A 20,491-nucleotide genomic window follows, 5' to 3' on the forward strand; every position below is an offset into this window, starting at 1 on the left:
CTTGCATCTATGTTCATGAATGAGGCTGACTACTAATTCTTTTGTAGCATCTTGTTAGGTTTTGATATCAAATTATTCAAGCATTATAAAATGAATTGGAAACTGTTCCTTTTCTTCTGTTCTCTAGAAGAATTTTTTTTTCTTAGATTTTATTTTTTATTTATTTGAGGCAGAGAGAGAGAGAGAGAGAAAGCCTGAAAAGGAGCAGAGGGAGACGGTGAGGGAGAAGCAGACTCCCCACTGAGCAGGGAATGGGAAGCAGGGCTTGATCCAAGGACCTGGAGATCATGACCTGAGAGGAAGGCAGACACTTAACTGGCTAAGTCACACAGGTGTCCCACTTCAAATAAGTTTTGAAAAATGGATGTTAAAGATAACTACTTGGCTGAATTAACTTCTTTGGAAGAATTCATCGAGGGTTGTAGTTTCTTTTTGGTCAAGTTTTAAATTACTGACTCATTTATAAGGTAGTGACAGGACTATTCCAATTTAACATTTCTTCTTGTATCCATTTTAACAAGCTGTATTTTTCCAGAAATATGTCCACTTCACCTCAATCTTCAAACATTATTTGCAGAAAGTTCTTTATAATATGTACAGCTTTGGCCATTATAAGATACCATTGACTAGGTGGCTTAAACAGAAGTACATTTTCTCAGTCTGGAGGCTGGACATCCAAGATCAAGATGCTGGCTGGATTGGTTTCTGATGAGAACTTTCTTCCTGGCTCTCTTCACACTGCACAATCAGAAAAATCTCTGTGCCTCTTCCTCTTCTCGTAAGGACACCAGTCCTATTGGCTTAGGACCTCACCCTTATGGCCTCATTTAACCTTAATTACCTCTTTGGAGATTGAAGCTCTACATAAAATCACCTTGGGGGTTAGGGCTTCAACCTATGAATCCTAGAAGGCACAATTCAATGTGTAACACAATATCTTCCTATGATCTTTAGTATCTGTAGGCACTGTAGTAATGTGCCCTCTTTCTTATTTGTATCATTCTTGATTGGCATTTGCAGGATTATCATATTTATTACTTCTTTCAAAGAGCCAATTTTTTACTTTGTGGATCATTCCTATTGTATTTTTTAAAAAGATTTTATTTATTCATGAGAGACACAGAGATAGAGGCAGAAACACCGGCAGAGAGAGAAGCAGGCCCCCCCACCAGGAACCGGGTATGGGATTCAATCCCAGGATCCCGGGATCATGGCCTGAGCCAAAAGCAGATGCTCAACCACTGAGTCACCCAAGTGCCCCAGATCATTCCTATTTTAGATTTGTTTCTATTTCATTACTTTTCTCTCTGGATTTAATTTGTTCTTATTTGCACTTCTTGAGATGTATGCTTGACTTTCTGCTTTTTCCAGTCTTTCTTCAATTCAAACATGTTCTTTTACTCTGAAATAGGCATGGCTGCATCCCAACATTCTGACATGTAATTTTCAATACCATCCAATTAAAAACATTTAATGGAAATTAAGGGAAATTTAAAATTGCATCCTTTAATTTTCAAGCATGAAAGGTTTTTAAAAATCCTTTTTAAAAAGATTTATTGGGATGCCTGGGTGGCTCAGCGGTTGAGTGTCTGCCTTCGACTCAGGACATGATCCCGGGGTTCCGAGATCGAGTCCCATATCAGGCTTCCTGCAAGGAGCCAGCTTCTCTCTCTGCCTATGTTTCTGCCTTCTTTCTGTCTCTCATAAATAAATAAAATCTTTAAAAATAAATAAGATTTATTTTAGAGACAGAGAGAGCATGAACACGTGAGTGTGTGGGGGAAGGGCAGAGGGTGAGAGAATCCTTAAGCAGACTCCTTGCTGAGTACAGAGCTTGATTTAGGACTCAATCCCAGAATATAATCTGGAGAAGTCTAATCATTCTGAAATTTGTTGAAATTTTATTTAGGGCCAGCATACAATTAAATTTTGTAAATATTCTATGTAAGCTTGAAAATAATAGGTATCCAGCAGCTGTTAGGTATGTCAATGTGATCAAGTTTGTTAACTGTGTTTTTGAAATCTATATCCTTACTTGATTTTTTTTTAAAGATTTATTTATTTATTCATGAGAGAGAGAGAGAGAGAGAGAGAGAGAGAGAGAGAGGCCGAGACATAGGCAGAGGGAGAAGGCGGCTCCCTGCAGGAAACCAGGTGTGAACTCGACCTGGATTCTGGGATCGTGCCCCGAGCTGAAGGCAGTGCTAACCCCCCCCCCCTTTTTTTTTTTTAAATTTACTCATGAGAGACACACACACAGAGAGGCAGAGACACAGGCAGAGGGAGAAGCAGGCTCCATGCAGGGAGCCTGATGTGGGACTCGATACCAGGTCTCCAGGATCACATCCTGGGCTGAAGGCAGTGCTAAACCACTGAGCCACCGGGCTGCCCAGACTTTTATTTATTTAATTTTTAAAAAAATATTTATTTATTTATTTATTTATTTATTCATTCATTCATGAAAGACACAGAGAGCAAGGCAGAGACGCAGGCAGAGGGAGAAGCAGGCTCCATGCAGGGAGCCCAATGTAGACTCGATCCCATGACTCCAGGATCACGCCCTGGGCCAAAGGCAGGCGCTAAACCGCTGAGCCACCCAGGGATCCCTGCCCAGACTTTTAAAATAACATTGATTTTTTAAAATTTTTATTAAAACCAGTAGATTTATTTTGATTTTTTTAAAAATAAGTTCTATGCCCAAAATGAGGCTTGAACTCATGACTCCAAGATCAAGAGTCAGTCAGGACCTCCTCATTAGATTTTTTTTTTGCTACTTGCTTTTAGTTATTAAGAAGACTATGGAAATTGTCCCTTTATATAGTGGTAATGTCTTTTTCCTTTGATTTTTGCCAATTTTTGCTTTATGTATTTGGAAGCCATTATTATGTATAAATAACTTTGAAATTATTTTGAAATCTTTCATTAAGAAGCACACTTCTTTATACCCAATAATATCTGTTGCCCTGAATTTTACTGTCAGATATTACTATAGCTATGAGACCTTCCACTGTTATTTTAAAACTTTGCACTGTATACTTTTCATACATTTAAATTTTTTTATTTTCAGGATCCTTTAATATTAAATGTGTCTCTTACATGCATTATAGAGTTGAGGTTTTACTTTTTATCCAGTTTGGCAATCTTTGCCTTTTATTCAGAAGATTTGGTTCACTTGTATTTAATATTATTACTGATATATTTGGACTTAAATCTACCATCTTACTATTTCCCTTCTATTTGTCCCTGTTTGGTGTCATTCTTTTTTTCTTGCCTTCTTTTTTTAAAGACTGATTGAACATTTTTATTGTTATATTTCCCTACCCACCTCTCCCTGATTAGCTTAGTTGTTATGCATCTTTTATTATTATTTTAAGAGGTACCTCAGAAATTAAAATGTGCATCCTTGATTTATCAAAGTCTATATGTATACCCCCCCATTCTAACCAATAGGCAATTGTTGAGTTTTATTTTTATTTTATATTTTTAAAAGATTTTATTTATTTATTCATGAGAGACCTAGAGAGAGGCAGAGACACAGGCAGTGGGAGGAGAAGCAGGCTCCATTCAAGGAGCCCAATGTGGGACTCGATCCCAGGAATCCGGGATCATGCGCTCAGCCAAAAGCAGACACTCAACTGCTGAGCCATCCAGGTGTCCCAGAGTTGTATTTTAAAATCTTTATGTTTTAAATGCCATAAGGTATGACTTTAAATAGTATCATTTAGATTAATCCACATATTTATCCTTCTTGTTTCTCTTCATTCTCTCTGAAACGTCGTTTTTTTTTTTTTGCTTGAACAAAAATTTTATTATTTCTCTTAGTATAGGTATTCTGTTAACAATTTCTATAATTTTTTTCTGCAAATTGTCCTTATGTTAACTTTACCTTGATGCAATTTTCATTGAGTAGAGAAATCTAGGTTGGTAGCAATTTTGTTTCAGCTCTATGAAGATGTCATTCCATTTTCTGTTCTCTATTATTTCTGTGGAGAAGTGAGATGTCAAATAAATTGTTGCTTGGTACCCATGTGGCTCTGGGTACTTTATTTAAGTAATCTCTGCATCCAATGTGGGGCTTAATCTCATGACCCTATGATCAATAGTCACATGCTCTACTGACTGAGCCAGCCAGGTGCCCCTGGTTCAGGGTACTTTAAATATTTTTCACTTTGTGTTTAGTTTTTAGCAGTTTTACTATCTTGTGCCTTAGAGTTTTTACCTTTTTATTTATTCCATTGAGATTCATAGGGCTTCTTGAATCTGTGGTCTATTATTTATCAGTTTTGGAAAGTTCTCGGTCATTATTGCTTTAAGTATTCTTTCTGTCCCATCATCTCTTCTCCTTTTCTTAATACATTAGATATGTTAGACCTCTCACTATCCCTTATTTCTCTTCTGTATTTTCCATCCATTTTCCTTCTATGTTTTGTTCTGGATATTTTCTTTTTTTTTTTTTAATTATTTATTTATTTATGATAGTCACACACACACAGAGAGAAAGAGAGAGAGAGAGAGAGAGAGAGGCAGAGACATAGGCAGAGGGAGAAGCAGGCTCCATGCACCGGGAGCCTGACGTGGGATTCGATCCCGGGTCTCCAGGATCGCGCCCTGGGCCAAAGGCAGGCGCTAAACCGCTGCGCCACCCAGGGATCCCTGTTCTGGATATTTTCTGATATATTTTCAATTATTAGCTCTCTCTTCAACTGTTCCTAATCTGCAGTGATAATACCTCCCAACTGAGTTCTTAATTTTTTTTTTAAGACTTTATTTATTTATTCATGAGAGACACAGAGAGAGAGGCGGAGACACAGGCAGAGGGAGAAGCAGGCTCCATGCAGGGAGCCTGATGTGGGGCTCGATCCCGGGTCTCCAGGATCACAGCCTGGACTGAAGGCAGCGCTAAACCACCAGGCCACCGGGGCTGCCCTGAGTTCTTAATTTTGATTGCTGTAGCTTATTTCTAGAGCTTTCATTTGGTCCTTTTTCGTGGCTTCCAGTTCTCTTCTAAAATTTTCCATTTCTGGGCGGCCCCGGTGGCACAGCGGTTTAGCGCCGCCTGCAGCCCAGGTGTGATCCTGGAGATCTGGGATGGAGTCCCACGTCGGGTTCCCTGCATGGAGCCTGCTTCTCCCTCTGCCTGTGTCTCTGCTTCTCTTTCTCTGTGTCTCAATAAATAAATAAAATATTTAAAAAATAAAAAAAATGAAAAATAATAAAACTTTTCCATTTCTTTAAACCAATTAAGGACTTAAAATCTACGTCTAAAAAATTTCATTATCGGGACGCCTGGGTAGCTCAGCGGTTTAGCACTTGCCTTTGGCCCAGGGCGTGATCCTGGAGACCGCGGATCGAGTACCATGTCGGGCTCCCTGCATGGAGCCTGCTTCTCCTCTGCCTGTGTCTCTGCCTCTCTCTCTCTCTGTGTGTCTCTCATGAATAAATAAAATCTTTAAAATAAATAAAAAATAAAAAATTCCATTATCTAGAACCTGCCAATTGTCTATACTGTCTTTTGTTTTTTGTTAGGGTTATCTTGTTTCCTATTGTGTCTGAGGTTTAAAATTGAGTGTTAGACACTGTATATGAAAAAGTAGGGAATCCCAGGGTGGCTCAGTGGTTTCACGCCTGCCTTTGGCCCAGGGTGCGATCCTGGAGTCCCAGGATCGAGTCCTGTGTCGGGGCTCCAGGCATGGAGTCTGCTTCTCCCTCTGCCTGTGTCTCTGCCTCTCTCTCTCTCATAAATAAATAAAAATAAATCTTAAAAAAAAAGTACAGAAATAATTTGAGGCCTGGTGTAATGATATATTATATTGAGAAGAATATTTACTTCTGGTGGGCTGCTTAAGGGCCTCAAGTTCTATAATCATCTTAATTCCATTTTAAAGATGAGATAATCTAGGACACCAGGGTGGCTCAGCGGTTGAGCATCTGCCTTTGGGTCAGGGCATGATCCCGGGGTCCTGGGATCGAGTCCCACGTCCGGCTTCCTGCATGGAGCCTGGTTCTCCCTCTGCTTGTGTCTCTGCCTCTGTCTCTCATGAATAAATAAATAAAATCTTAAAAAAAAAAAAAATAAAGATGAGATAATCTGAAGCTGGGCCAATGTTGCATTTGGAGTGCCAACACAGAGGATGGAAGGTTTGTCAGCTTCCCCTGACCCTTGGTGGTATCTGGACTCTATTTTGTCCCCTCTACCCTTGTACAGCTTTAGGAATGCCACTCAGCTTCTCAGCTACCCTTTCTGGAACTGTGGAAAACCCCTGAAGAAAAAATTGAGGCTAAATACCAGGTTCCCCTTCTGAGTTTACTTCTTTTCCCAGATCCTATCCCTATAATTCTTTAAGATCTAGTTAATGCTCTAGTGCTTTCAAGGAGGTTATTTTTGTATTTAATTCCAGAGGAAGTAGTTGTTTTCAACTATTTGGATAGAAAGGTTAATCCAAATTACCTAGTCTAGCACTACTAGAAGCAGAAGCCTCAAATTTCCCCCAAATACCATATTCAAATTCTTTAGAGGAGCAGCTGTTTCCTTCTCTTCCTTTTACCCTGGGTAAATGTCACATTTACCCAGTTCTATCACTAGGATAAAAAAGGGGAATGAGGAAACAGACATTGGATCAATTCCTTTTAAGCACTGCACCTCACTTCTGCATTCCTCCATCATACGTGCAACTGTGGGCCTGGAGCCTCTTTAGGGTTCCAACATGCAAATTCTTAGCCATGGTTTGTGTTTCATCCAATATGAAACATTTTTTAAATCTCGCATACATTGTTAAACAGTCTGCTTTCATTTATTCTATTTATTTCTTCTTGTACATCTTATTTTATGTGGAATTGCAGGGGACAGGAAGAAAACATGTTTTCAGCTTACCACCTTAAACTAAAAGTTTCATTAAATCTTTAAAATGTTCATTTACGGGATGCCTGGGTGGTTCGGTTGGGCATTAGACTCTTGGCACAGGTTGTGATCTCAATGTCCTAGGATTGAGCTCCATGTCAGGTTCCTGGCTCAGCAGGGAGTCTGCTTCACCCTCTTCCCCTCCCCTCATGTGTACTGTCTTTCGAATAAACAAATAAATCTTTTTTTAAAAAGATTTTATTTTTTTAAATTTTTTTTATTTTTTTATTTTTTTAAATTTTTATTTATTAATTTATGATAGTCACACAGAGAGAGAGAGAGAGAGGCAGAGACACAGGCAGAGGGAGAGGCAGGCTCCATGCACCGGGAACCCAACGTGGGATTCGATCCCGGGTCTCCAGAATCGCGCCCTGGGCCAAAGGCAGGCGCTAAACCGCTGCACCACCCAGGGATCCCTAAAAAGATTTTATTTATTTATTCATGAGAGACATGGAAAGAGGCAGAGACATAGGCAGAGGAAGAAGTAGGCTCTCTGTGGGGAGCCTAACATGGGACTCAATCCCTGGACCTTAGGATCACGCCCTAAGCCGAAGGCAAATGCTCAACCACTGAGCCACCCAAGTGCCCCTAAATAAAATCTAAAAAAAAAAAAAACAACACACACACACACACACACACACACACACACACAAACAGGCCTCTATTCGAAGTAGGTAGCACTAACCAGGCTAAAGCAAGCCCAGCACTTTTAGAAGTGGAACCTAGACACAGGGAAAAGTCCTACCTAGTGCTGTAGAAGTAATATGATTTGATTATGCATAAAGATGGAAGAGATGGGGACGCCATAAATAAATAAAACATTAGGGATCCTTGGGTGGCGCAGCGGTTTGGCGCCTGCCTTTGGCCCAGGGCGCGATCCTGGAGACCCGGGATCGAATCCCACGTCGGGCTCCCGGTGCATGGAGCCTGCTTCTCCCTCTGCCTATGTCTCTGCCCCTCTCTCTCTCTCTCTCTCTCTCTCTCTGTCACTATCATAAATAAATTTAAAAAAATTTAAAAAAAAAGCAAATAAATAAAACATTAAAAGAAAAGATGGAAGAGATGGTAAGATGAACAGAAGAGACATAGCGTGGGAGCAATGAAAAGGCATAGAGAAAAAAAAAAAAGGCCTAGAGAAAAGGGTAGAAATAGAACTGCTGGAAATCAAGATAAGAATTAAGAGAGTCCATCCCAAGATAAGTCCTGGGAAGCCTGGGTGGCTTAGTGGCTGAGTGTCTGCATTTGGCTCAGGTCATGATCCTAGGGTTCAGGGATCGAGTCCCACATCAGGGTCCCTGTGGGCAGCCTGCTTCTCCCTCTGCCTATGTCTCTGACTCTCTATCTCTCATGAATAAATAAATAAAATATTAAAAAAAAAAGAAAAAAGAATTAAGAGTCCAGTAGGAAAGAAGCAAATATATACATTTTTATATTTAGCATGTGTAATTGCAATGCGGTATGGCTAATTTTTTGCTGTCTTTGATAGTCTATTTATCTGTCAATACTGTTTTCATATTGTGCCTAAATGAGTTAAGCTGGGACCAAGAAGTCTATTTCACTTTTTTTTTTAAGCAGGCTCCATACCCAGTATGGAGCCCAATATGGGGCTTGAACTCATCACCTTGAGATCAAGACCTGAGCTGAGATCAAGAATCAGACACTTAACCAACTGAGCCAGCCAGGCGCCCTGCCCCATGAAGCCTGGTTTAGTATCTCTACTACGAAAGAGCAGGATGATCATAGATTGAAATGCCTTTACATCTTGGGTTTTCAGTTTCCAATTCCATAAAAATGGAGGTTCAAATTAGAAAATTCAAAGTCAAGTTCAGATAAAAAGTTCTATCATCTTAAAAGGAGACTATTCCTCTTTCAGCTTGGCATCCCTTGTCCATCTGTCTGCCCACACATGCTAGAGATGACTAATGCTATGATTTCCTAGTCCTGTACTCAAGGCAGATGCTGGTAATGAGCTACAGTGCTTGCCTGGGTCTAGTGACTGAGTTCTCTCTTACTTTCAAACCTCCACATGGCCATTTGCAATTACTTGGAGATGGTACTTGAGATGAAATGTTTGCCATCCTACAAATCCATAAGCAAGTTATGACTTTCAGTACAATTAAAAAACTTTCTTAGTGAACATTTTCTACATTAAAAAAAAAAAAACTCTGATAATTCTCTCCTATGACTAAAACTGACTTTCATATTTTTGGACTGACTAGATTAATAGGATATAAAGCACTGTCAAGATAACCTGAATATGCCAACTTACATATTTCCTAATTTATTCTGAATCATTTTTAATAACCTCTGTTAACATGACTTCCTTAGTCAAGACACCCAGTGCTAGGGATTCTACATTCATGCAAACTGTCAAAGAACCCAGCATACCCATTAATCCTATTCAACCGGACAGTCAGTGGCATAATGAGGTCTGGGGTAATGAACTGCATTGCACTGCTAATTTATTTAGCATGTGTTCAGTATAAAAAGAGCTAAAGATAGCAAACGAGGATTTAAAAATAACATTTATCTCAAGGTTTTCTTCCATAAAGTATTTTTAATTTCTTATAGAAGTCCCCACCATTTTAAAAGTTGACAAAGAAAAACAAGAAACATCCTTACCAATTTTTCTGCTTCTGTGTTCATTTCCCTTAATTTTTTGATATGTTCCTTTTTAATCATGAGAATTTTTGATAATTTGGTCTATAGACAAAGAAAAAGAAAAGTTTTGGAATAGAGGCATATAAGTACAACAAACATCAAATTACCAATTTTTCACTAAGGTATTCTGGCAAATTTTAGTGTTTCAAAATAAATAAATATAACACAGGCATTTTTTAAAAAATAAATCTGACTGGCTTCCAGAAAAATATTTTCTTAAAATCCACTGTAACAAGAATATGTCAAAAGGACTAAGGAGTCAACTTGAACAAGCTTTTGCTGGCCCACATAGGACAATTCATTGAACAGTAAGAATAACCAGTGCAGGGTACTCAGGCAGCTCAGTTGGTTCATCATCTGCCTTTGTCTCAGGTCATGATCCCGGGGTCCTTGGATCAAGCCCCACGTTAGGCTCCCTGCTCAGTGGGGAGTCTGTTTCTCCCTTTCCCTCTCCCCCTCCCCCTGCGCTCTCTCTCTCCTCTCTCTCATGTACGTGGGAATCCTATAAATAAATAAATAAATAAATAAATAAATAAATAAATAAATCTTTAAAAAAGACTATTTCAGTTAGCAAACAAAGAAGGAATGACAGAACAAGAACAAGGCCATTTTGCAATCCTAATAAACGACTGGATCTAGGCACTGATAATCAGTGGCAGCTAATTTTATCTAAAAAACAAAATAGCGTGGATCTGTCAGAGCACAAAACCACCTATAAAAGTAGTCCTAATAAAAACAAAAGAACAAAATAAAAACCCCAAATCTAATCAAACTATATCCAGTGAGCAACTTACATGAAATACAAAAGACAAAAAAACATGTTGAATGATACCAGAAGGATTCAGTTAGAAAAATCGACTACTGGACTCTCTGGACAAATAATCCAGTTTCTTCAACAAGTAAGTACTACAGGGAAAAGAGCATCCAAAATGATGGGATCCCTGGGTGGCGCAGCGGTTTGGCGCCTGCCTTTGGCCCAGGGCGCGATCCTGGAGACCCGGGATCGAATCCCACATCAGGCTCCCGGTGCAGGGAGCCTGCTTCTCCCTCTGCCTGTGTCTCTGCCTCTCTCTCTCTCTCTGTGACTATCATAAATAAATAAAAATTAAAAAAAAAAAACCAAAATGTTAAGAGACAAGTATTTGAATTTGAATGCTGACTTGACAACTGATTAAAGCAATTCTGGAAAAAAAAAAAAAAGCAATTCTGTTAACTTTTTAGCTATAATAATGATATTATAGTTATGTTTCTTTTCCTTTTTTTTTTTCTTTAAGTAATCTCTACACCCAGTGTGAGGCTCGAACTCATAACCTGGAGATTAAGAGCTGCATGTTCCTACAGCTGAGCCAGCCAGATATCCTTTACTTATGTTTCTGCCAGGTATCCTTTAGTTAGGTTTCTTTAATTAAAAAAAAAAAAAAGCCCTTATTTCTTAGAGACACATAATAAAATATTTACATATAAATGATATGTCTGGTATTTGTTTCCAAATAATGCAAAAGTGAAAAGGTATGTGGAAGTACAAATGAAACAGGACCAGCCAGGAGTTGCTGAGAACCATCTAGCCTGATGGGTACACAGTGGAGAGGGAACAACTGTCTGCTTTTTTTTCTTAATGAAAAAATATATTTTTGGGACACCTGGATGGCTCAGTGGTTGAGTGTCATCCCTGGGTCCCGGGATCGAGTCCCACACATCAGGCTTCCTGCACGGAGCTTGCTTCTCCTTCTGCCTATGTCTCTGCCTCTTTCTCTGTGTCTCTCATGAATAAATAAATAAAACCTTTCTTAAAAGAGTTATTTATTTATTTATTCATTTATGGAGGGGGGGAGAACACGAGTGGGGTGAGAGGCAGAAGGAGCAGACTCCCCGGTGAGCAGGGAGCCCAACATGGCGCTTGATCTCAGGACCCCGGGATCATGACCTGAGCCAAAGGCAGATGCTTCACTGACTGAGCCACCCAGGTGCCCCTGTCTGCTTTGATATGCTTTAATTTTCAATAATTAAAAACCCCTAAGAATTGGCCTAAATTGATACAGGCAGAGGGCCCCATACTTGTTATGGAACTGAGTGTATTTAGTGCTCAGCAGGTCCAGAGCTGGGGACACATCTCCCTTCTCTTCCAAACTATTGGATTTGTACAGAAATATGTGTGATTCTTTAGAGATGAAAGCAGGAAAAGGTGGGTGAAGGCAACTGTCCCTTTTTTGTTTCTACTTCAGTTTTGTGTTGCTTGTTTTTTTTTATTTTATTTTTATTTTTTTTTAAATTTTTATTTATTTATGATAGTTACAGAGAGAGAGAGAGGCAGAGACACAGGCAGAGGGAGAAGCAGTCTCCATGCACCGGGAGCCTGATGTGGGACTCGATCTCGGGTCTCCAGGATCACGCCCTGGGCCAAAGGCAGGCGCCAAACCACTGCGCCACCCAGGGATCCCTGTTGCTTGTTTTTGATAGAAAATCATGCCGTTACATTTTCATTATTTTCAACCCTGAGTTCTCTGGGAGAAATCAGATCAGTCTCTTTGGATTCCTCAAAATCCTCAACCCCAGGAAATAAAAAGTTTCCTCAAAAAGAAAATCCGTTGTAAACTACGAATTATGAAACTTGCAATTTTCTTTTCTGAGAGTGAGCAGAGGGAGTTGGGGGGGAGGCAGCAGAGGGGCAGATGGAATCTAAGCAGGCTCCCCACTGAGGGCAGAACCAGCCCCGGGGCTCCATCTCAAGACCGTGATCCTGCCTGAGTCGAAATCAAGTCGGACACTTAAGTTACTGAGACATCCAGGTGCCCTGAAACTTGCAAAATATTTTTAATACTTGTTTTGTCATAAGAAAAAACTATTAAGAACAGAGAAAGATAAAAATATATCTATTTCGGGATCCCTGGGTGGCGCAGCGGTTTAGCGCCTGCCTTTGGCCCAGGGCGCGATCCTGGAGACCCGGGATCGAATTCCACGTCAGGCTCCCGGTGCATGGAGCCTGCTTCTTCCTCTGCCTATGTCTCTGCCTCTCTCTCTGTGTGACTATCATAAATAAAAATAAAATAAAATAAAATAAAAATATATCTATTTCAAGGGCACCTGACTGGCTCAGTCAGTAGAGGGTGCAACTCTTAATCTCAGGGTCTTGAGTTTAAGCCTGGGGGGCTCAGTTGAGTACGTCTGCCTTCGGCTCAGGTCGTAATCCTGGGGTCCTGGGATCAAGCCCCATGTCAGGCTCCCTGCCTGGCTGGGACTCTGCTTCTCCCTCTCCTCCCTGCTTGTACTCTCTCTCGATATCTCTTTCTCTCAAATAAACAAATAAAATCTTAAAAAAAATAAAAATAAAAAAAATAAAGCATCCCACATTGAGCAGAGCTTACTAAAAAAAAATTATACAGACATATCTACTTCAAACCTTTTTTTTTCTATTTTTTTTCTCTACTTCAAACCTTAAAGTTAACAAGAGCAACCTGAGTTTCATAAAACCTTACAGATTATAAAAGAAAAGTACATACAAGAACTTTTATTTTTACCTCTGAGATGGCTTTAAATAATAATGAAAGTGTTTTAGCTGGGCTTTACACCTAGTTTTTGAAGTTAAAATTAAGCAATTAAACCAAATATGTAAGCATCAATAAAAATATTAGTATATTAGAGGTAGTGCAGAAGTACCTAGCTTCTGGCTCCCTCTGCTGGTATCTCCCTCCCTCTCTCTCAAACATACACACACACACACACACACACACACACACACACACACAACACATCCAAATAGGTCATAGTAGCTTTGTTTTTACTTCTACTACCTAAAAGAATTTCTTTAAAAAAACAAGTGTCCTATATGTGAAGAAGATAAGCCTTGGCTCTGTTCATAATTTCAACTTTTCATATAAAAATATCTTATCTTTGGAAGCTAAAAGGCATAAGAAATTCTGCATTGTAAGGATAACCAACAACATATGATCAAGGAATACAAAATGCTATACATATGCACATAAATGAAAAAATGTTTCCTTAAAATATCAATTGCAAGTGGTAACACTGAACATTTTAGTGGATTCTGTTACAAATATTTTTATTTATACTCTACCTCAAGCCAAAGTAGTTTTTCTTTTCAGAAAAGGAAATCAAGCATTATTAGACTATGATTCAAAATAAACGACTAATTTAATTTTCAAAGTGGACAGCTCATTACATTCTGATGAGTCAGTCTATTCAAGAATATTGTTCTACATAATAATTCTAAACTTGTTTCAGGTGAGGCTTCTAGTTCTCGGTGTCGATCACTAGTTTAGCAAGCCAATGCACTGTAACTGCTCAAGTGATTGATAATTGAGGGATGCACTGAGGTCACTAATAAAGGCCTTTTTATGTACACAGGTTATTTTTTTTAAGATTTTATTTATTTATTCACGAGAGACACACAGAGAGAGAGAGAGAGAGAGAGGCAGAGACATAGGCAGAAGGAGAAGCAGGCTCCATGCAGGAACCTCGATGCGGGACTCGATCCTGGGACTCTGGGATCATGCCCTGAGCCAAAGGCAGACGTTCAACCACTGAGCCACCCAGATGTGGCTCCCCGTACACAGGTTATTAACAGCCAACCATTTAGGTTTGATAGAGCACATGCTCTGATGTTGGAGTCCTTAATGTAGCAAAATAAGAACCAAACCGAAGAAGAGTCAACAAAAAAGACCTATAGGTCTCTTTTGGCTGTTATGACTTTTACTTTCTTAAGGTTACTTTACTATTATTATTCTTTCTTTTCTTTTCTTTTCTTTTCTTTTCTTTTCTTTTCTCTCTTTCTTTCTTTCTCTCTCTCTCTCTCTCTTTCTTTCTTTCTTTTTTGAGAGAGAGAGAGAGAGAGAGAGTGGACGGGAGGGGCAAAGGGAGAGAATCTCAAGCAGACTCTTTGCTGAGCGTGGAACCTCATGTGGGACTAGATCTCAGGACCCTGAGATCACAACCTGAGCTGAAATCAAGAGTGGACACTCAACTGACTGAGCCACCCAAGTGCCCTTTTATTTTTGAGCTTTGCTGGAAATAACTGAGTTCTTAAAACCAACACAATGGGGATCCCTGGGTGGCGCAGCGGTTTGGCGCCTGCCTTTGGCTCAGGGCGCGATCCTGGAGACCCAGGATCGAATCCCACGTCGGGCTCCCGGTGCATGGAGCCTGCTTCTCCCTCTGCCTGTGTCTCTGCCTCTCTCTCTCTCTCTCCCTGAGTGTGACTATCGTAAATAAATAAATTAAAAAAAATAAAAAATAAAAAAAATAAAATAAAATAAAACCAACACAATGATTAAAAAAAAAAAAAACTAAAAATATTTGGTCATAGAAAAATTTTCAATTTTGATCAACACAAAAGATGTTGAGTTTTTTTCATAAACAAGTCAAGATACTCAGAGCAATTCTTACCACTTGGATAAGGAATTCTACCGGAAAACCACCTAATGTTTCAGTGTCAGAGCCAGAAATTTTACTTCTCCAAGGTGACTGTCCTAGTAAAGGGTCATTATCCTATGGGAACAAAAGGGAATCATTTAACTACTGACTGTTCAAAAGAAAGCATTTTATTTTTAGATAAAAAGTAAATCCATTTGTAATTACTATTACATTAAGAATCTTACAAAAAGGAAAATAATTCCAGAGTTGAAGCAATTATTTGCTTATTTAATAACTGACAACTTAAAATAATGCAGCTACCTTCTAAAGTTGCTTTAATGATTTGTATTTCATAAAAACCAACTCCCATTCATAATAATCATTTAAATTACTGATGACATTTAAAAAATATTACTTACTGTGATCGGTGATTGGAGAGGAGGAGTATAATGTAATCGTGGTGGAGTCATAAAGAATCGAGAAGGCCGCTGTTTTTGTCCGAAGGCAGCAATTGGCATTGTCTCGTGAGGCTCATTACTCTTTGAGAAAAGAGAAAAGTCCAGAAATCTTGAAGAATTTTACCAATCATCTTAGCTTTATAAACATTACGTTGCAGCTGGAGATGTGTACCAACTCATGTGCTATGATTTATCACAGAATCTATTATTCTACAAAGGTCAGAGGGCTAAAATTGAAGTCCGAGTATGAAAACACTACTTTGCGATCAAAAAGTAACTCACACACACACAAAAAAGTAATTCACAAAATAGAAGAATTAAGAAAAGAAAAAGACCACTGGACGGAAATATTTGGAAAATAAAAAATATTAGTGTACTATGGTTATCTGTGCTTGTTATGGGCTAAAGGCTGTCTCAGTATTACCTTCTGCAGTTAGAGTCCTCTTTTATCTGTCCAGCAAGAAATATCTCATAAAGGAAACTGCATTAATGAACCAGAAAAGCAACTTTCCTTTTTTGAAAGGGGAGGTTGAAAGATTGCATCCTTTAAGGAAAAACACTTAGGATTCGTATACTTTGCTCTACAAATATAGTCCAAATTTTCTCTCCCATTTCTCCTCTTTAAAAAAAAGTATGTTTAATAAGGAAATGCTCGGGATCCCTGGGTGGCGCAGCGGTTTGGCGCCTGCCTTTGGCCCAGGGCGCGATCCTAGAGACCCGGAATCGAATCCCATGTCGGGCTCCCGGTGCATGGAGCCTGCTTCTCCCTCTGTCTGTGTCTCTGCCCCAACCCCCCCCTCTGTGTGACTATCATAAATAAATAAAAATTTATTAAAAAAAATAAGGAAATGCTCACAATAAACAGTCTTAATTTTTAAAAAGTACATATCAGAAAAAGAAGATTCTTCTATATTTGCACTAAGGAGATAAAGAAATTTTGATTTTTAATTGTAAGATGACAATCCTTAAAAATCAAGTTTACAACAAAGAAATGAAAAAAGAAAGATTAAAAGTGAACAATTTAATTTCTATAATGCTTAGAGGCGGGATCCCTGGGTGGCGCAGCGGTTTGGCGCCTGCCTTTGGCCTAGGGCGCGATCCTGGAGACCCAGGATCGATTCCCACGTCGGGCTCCCGGTGCATGGAGCCTGCTTCTCTCTGCCTGTGTCTCTGCCTCTCTTTCTCTCTCTGTGACTATCATAAATAAATAAAAAAATTAATAAAAAAAAAAAAAAAAAAAAATATAATGCTTAGAGGCAAACGATTCTTTTTTTTTTTTTTAAATAAGATTTTATTTATTCATGAGAGACACAGAGAGAGGCAGAGACATAGGCAGAGGGAGAAGCAGGCTCCAGGCAGGGAGCCCAATGTGGGATTTGATCCTGGGATTCCAGGATCATGCCCTGAGCCAAAGGCAGACACTCAACTGCTGAGCAACCCAGGTGTCCTAAAGGCAAACAATTCTGTTATAAAAAGTTCATTACTGAGGTGCCTAGCCACCTCAGTCAGTACAGTATGCCACATGCAACTCTTGATCTCAGGGTTGTGAGTCTAAGCCTCACAATGGGTGCAGAGATTAGTTAAAATCTTAAAAAAAAAAGAAAGTTCATTATTCAACTTTTTAAAAACTTTATTAGATTGCAGAGTTGGTTGTCTTCTTAAAATAATTTTGACTTATTAGAAAGGTGCATAACTCTCATGACACTGCTAAATCACACATGAGCATGAAGTAATGGCCTAGTAGCTTAAAGGACTGATTCAAGAATTTGAAAGATATGGAATCTGTTCTCACCCTGTCAGGAAACCAGCTCTAGAGCCTTGAATAAATTATTTAATGTACTATGTCTTAAGTTTCATCATGCAAAAAATGAGGGTAATTAACATCTACCCTGCATAATCCTGAGGATAAAATAGAAGAATAAATCTTAACATGCAAGATATTACTTCATATTTTTAAAATAATTTTGCAAGATGACCATACTTTAAAAAAATAGCTAGAATAAAAGTATCTTGTAGCTTATCCCCCAAGGTTATTTAATGAGTTCTGTCACACTAAAATGCTCTATGGGTATAATGGAAGGATGTTTACTTCTAGACAATGCTGAAGACTTGAGTGTAGTTCTGGTCTAGGGGCCTGGTAGGTAGGACCGCAAACTCCTAAGGATTTCTTCCTCCGTGACCTGAAGTCTTGATTCTACCACAAAATACAGTCTGTAGAAAATTCTACACATTTTTTTTTTAAGATTTTTAAAATTTTGGGACGCCTGTGTGGCTTGGTCGGTTGAGCATCTGTCTTCAGCTCAGGTCACGATCCCGGGGTCCTGCGCTGGGATCTCAGGTTGGGCTCCCTGCTCAGTGGGAAGGAAGCCTGCTTCTCCCTCTACCTGTTGCTCCCCGTGCTTGTGTGTGCTCTCTCAAATAAATAAAATTTTTAAAAAGAATTTTTTTTATTTTTTATTTTTAAAGTAAACTCCACACAGAACACGGGGCTCGAACTCAGAAGCCCAAGGGCAAGAGTTACATGCTCTACTGACTGAGCCAGCCAGGTGCCCCATATAGCATATTTAATAGGCATAAAACAGAAGGTATCATGAAATACTTACAAGAACTTCATAGTCAGGGATGGTATGGGTTCCAAGCCCTGCCCTATCAAAAGTTACTCTATAGGTAGCATTAAAAGTATCCACCGCATCTATTTGTCCAGTGAAGAGACCATCATGAACACCTCGTAATCGAGCTGGAAAAACAAACAAAAAGACATTAAGATATTTGGAAGATACAACAAATTGTCAAATTTAAACTGCTCCAATATATATATATTTATAATATATATATTTAAAATATAGAAAGTATAGTATTATTGTCCATTCTAGTTTCAAAGAAGGATTTTAGGTTTAGAGAAACAACAAAAAAAATTTAAATACAACTATAAATGATGATCGCTAATTTGATATTTGAAGTAATCATATATCTACCTGGGAAAAATATTTTTAAATCATTGCTTTAAACCCCAAATTGAAAAAAAAAAGTTGACAGAAGAAATTTAGTTATTATACTCAAGTGAAACACTAGGAACAGTTTAACTACAAAAAAAAGGCTGGGATGATGTTCAGAAAAGATTAATACACTACAGCTAAGATCGTTATCCTCACAAAGGCCTGCCTGCACGGTTGGCATCTTGGAACCTGAATTTCAGGAGTGTTTCCACTGTTCTGATACTAACGGAGGTGGTATACTGTACTTGGACTGTGATTGTCCAAGACAACCATTTCAGGGTACTAGAAATGGACCAAATGCAGAAAAACAATTATAAAACGTTTACTGTCGGGGCACCTGGGTGGCTCAGTTGGTTAGGCATCTGACTCTTGCTTTTGGCTCAGGTCATGACCTCAGAGTTGTGGGATCAAGCACAGAGTCTGCTTTACTCCCTCTCCCTCTGCCCCCCTCCCCCTTGTGCCCTCTCTCAAATAAATAAATCTTAAAGAAAAAAAAAAAAAAAGAAACATTTACTGTTGAAAAACTGCTACACCTTCAGGTAAGGACAGGGGAAGTCAGTAGCCCTTTTGCATGAGGCTATTCATATCCCTACCATCACCACTACTTTGGTTGGTAAAAAGGTTTTGTTTTGTTTTTTTTTTAAAGATTTTGTTTATTTATTGGAGAGAGAGAGAGCATGAGCAGGGGGAGGGGGAGAAGGAGAGGGAGAGGTTGAAGCAAACGCCCTGCTGAGCTGCGTGCCCAATGTGGAACTCAATATCAGGACTGAGAGATCATGACCTGAGCAGAAGGTAGATGCTCAACTGACTGAGCCACCCAGGTGCCCCAGTAATAATGGTTTTATTAGTGTATGTCTGGGTCATGAAAACGGTAGTGTGATCTCCAGAGAGGGCAGATTCAATGTGGACCAATGGGTAAAAGCTGTGAGTCTGCCAGTTAGAAGTGGTAAACTTGATCAGGAGAGAAAAAGAGAAGCCCACAGCTTTGTAAGGCCAAGGTGTAGTATTGCCTGAGGAGATTGGCAGAACAGGGAGATCCTGGAAACCAAAGAGCTGAAAAGGGCTGAATACTCTCCATAAATCTCTAGCTAACTAGAAAACTATATAAATGGCTAGAGAAGATGTAAGCAAGCCTGGTAAAAAGTAAAAGCTGAGGTTCACTTGAAAACTGAAAGCAACTTTGTGTGTGTTTCCCAACTCACATACAGATAAATCTGAGGCCTTTTTCATAACCTCTGCCCAAGTCACTGGGTGCTCACTAAATTATACAGACACAGGTGCAACCACTAGGAGGCCAAGCTTAAAAATATAAGAACAAAAACACTGAGCAGAGACATCAGTGGTTATATAAGGCAAGTTACTAAAGCAAACCCAACAACTACCAAAAAAAAAAATCAGAAGGCAGAGTTAATATGATCATTATCTAAAATGTCAAGTTTTCAACCAAAAATTACTAGACATGTAATGAAATAAAAAAGCATGACTTTTAACTCAGGATTAAAGGGGTATTAAGTAGAAATTGATGGAAATTATAGAGTTAGCAAAGACTTCAAAAGTAAATACTATAAATATGTTCAGAGAAGTCAAAGAAAGATGACAATACTTGATTGGGTATCTTAACAAATAGAACCTACAAAAGAACCAAATGAAAACTCCAGAATTAAAGAGCAAATTTGAGGTAGCAGAAGAATCAGTGAATGTTTCAAATTATATATTGTAGAAGTCTGGATTATGATCTATGAAGAAGAGACCAACAGAAATTATTTGATCCAAAAACACAGAGAAAAAAAGACTGGAAGAAAAAGAACAGAGCCTCAGACACCTATGTGAAGATATCAAGTTATCAACCTATTTGTAATAAAAGTCCCAAAAGACAGAAAGCAGAAAAAATATCTGAAGAATTAATGGCCAAATATCTCCCATATTTGATTTAAAAATTAACCTACCAATCCAAGCAGCTCACTGAACATTCAAAGAGCTCACTGAAATACAAATAGCATCATACTCAAAACATCATAGTGAAATTTCCAAAATCCAATGTCAGAGAGAAAACATCAAAAGAAAAATGACCTCATATATAGAAGAATAGCAACACGCTTAACAGGTACATC

General features: G+C 38.9%; 1 protein-coding gene across 4 annotated transcripts in view; it reads right to left on the bottom strand.

The window, feature by feature from the left end:
• The window catches only part of LIN9 (lin-9 DREAM MuvB core complex component), an 80,060-nt gene that overhangs the window by 19,757 nt on the left and 39,812 nt on the right, over positions 1-20,491 (bottom strand). For 3 of the 4 annotated variants that reach the window (XM_072830197.1, XM_072830199.1, XM_072830200.1), the window contains 4 exons: positions 17,988-18,121; positions 15,346-15,465; positions 14,960-15,061; positions 9,521-9,601 (listed from right to left, as the gene is read on the bottom strand). In XM_072830197.1, coding sequence (XP_072686298.1) covers positions 9,521-9,601; positions 14,960-15,061; positions 15,346-15,465; positions 17,988-18,121 — 437 coding nt within the window. The remainder of the gene's footprint in view (positions 1-9,520; positions 9,602-14,959; positions 15,062-15,345; positions 15,466-17,987; positions 18,122-20,491) is intronic. The other variant, XM_072830198.1, reaches the window with a different exon arrangement.

Source organism: Canis lupus, chromosome 6 (genome assembly GCF_048164855.1).
Source record: "Canis lupus baileyi chromosome 6, mCanLup2.hap1, whole genome shotgun sequence".
In the NCBI taxonomy this organism is placed as follows: Eukaryota; Metazoa; Chordata; class Mammalia; order Carnivora; family Canidae; genus Canis; species Canis lupus.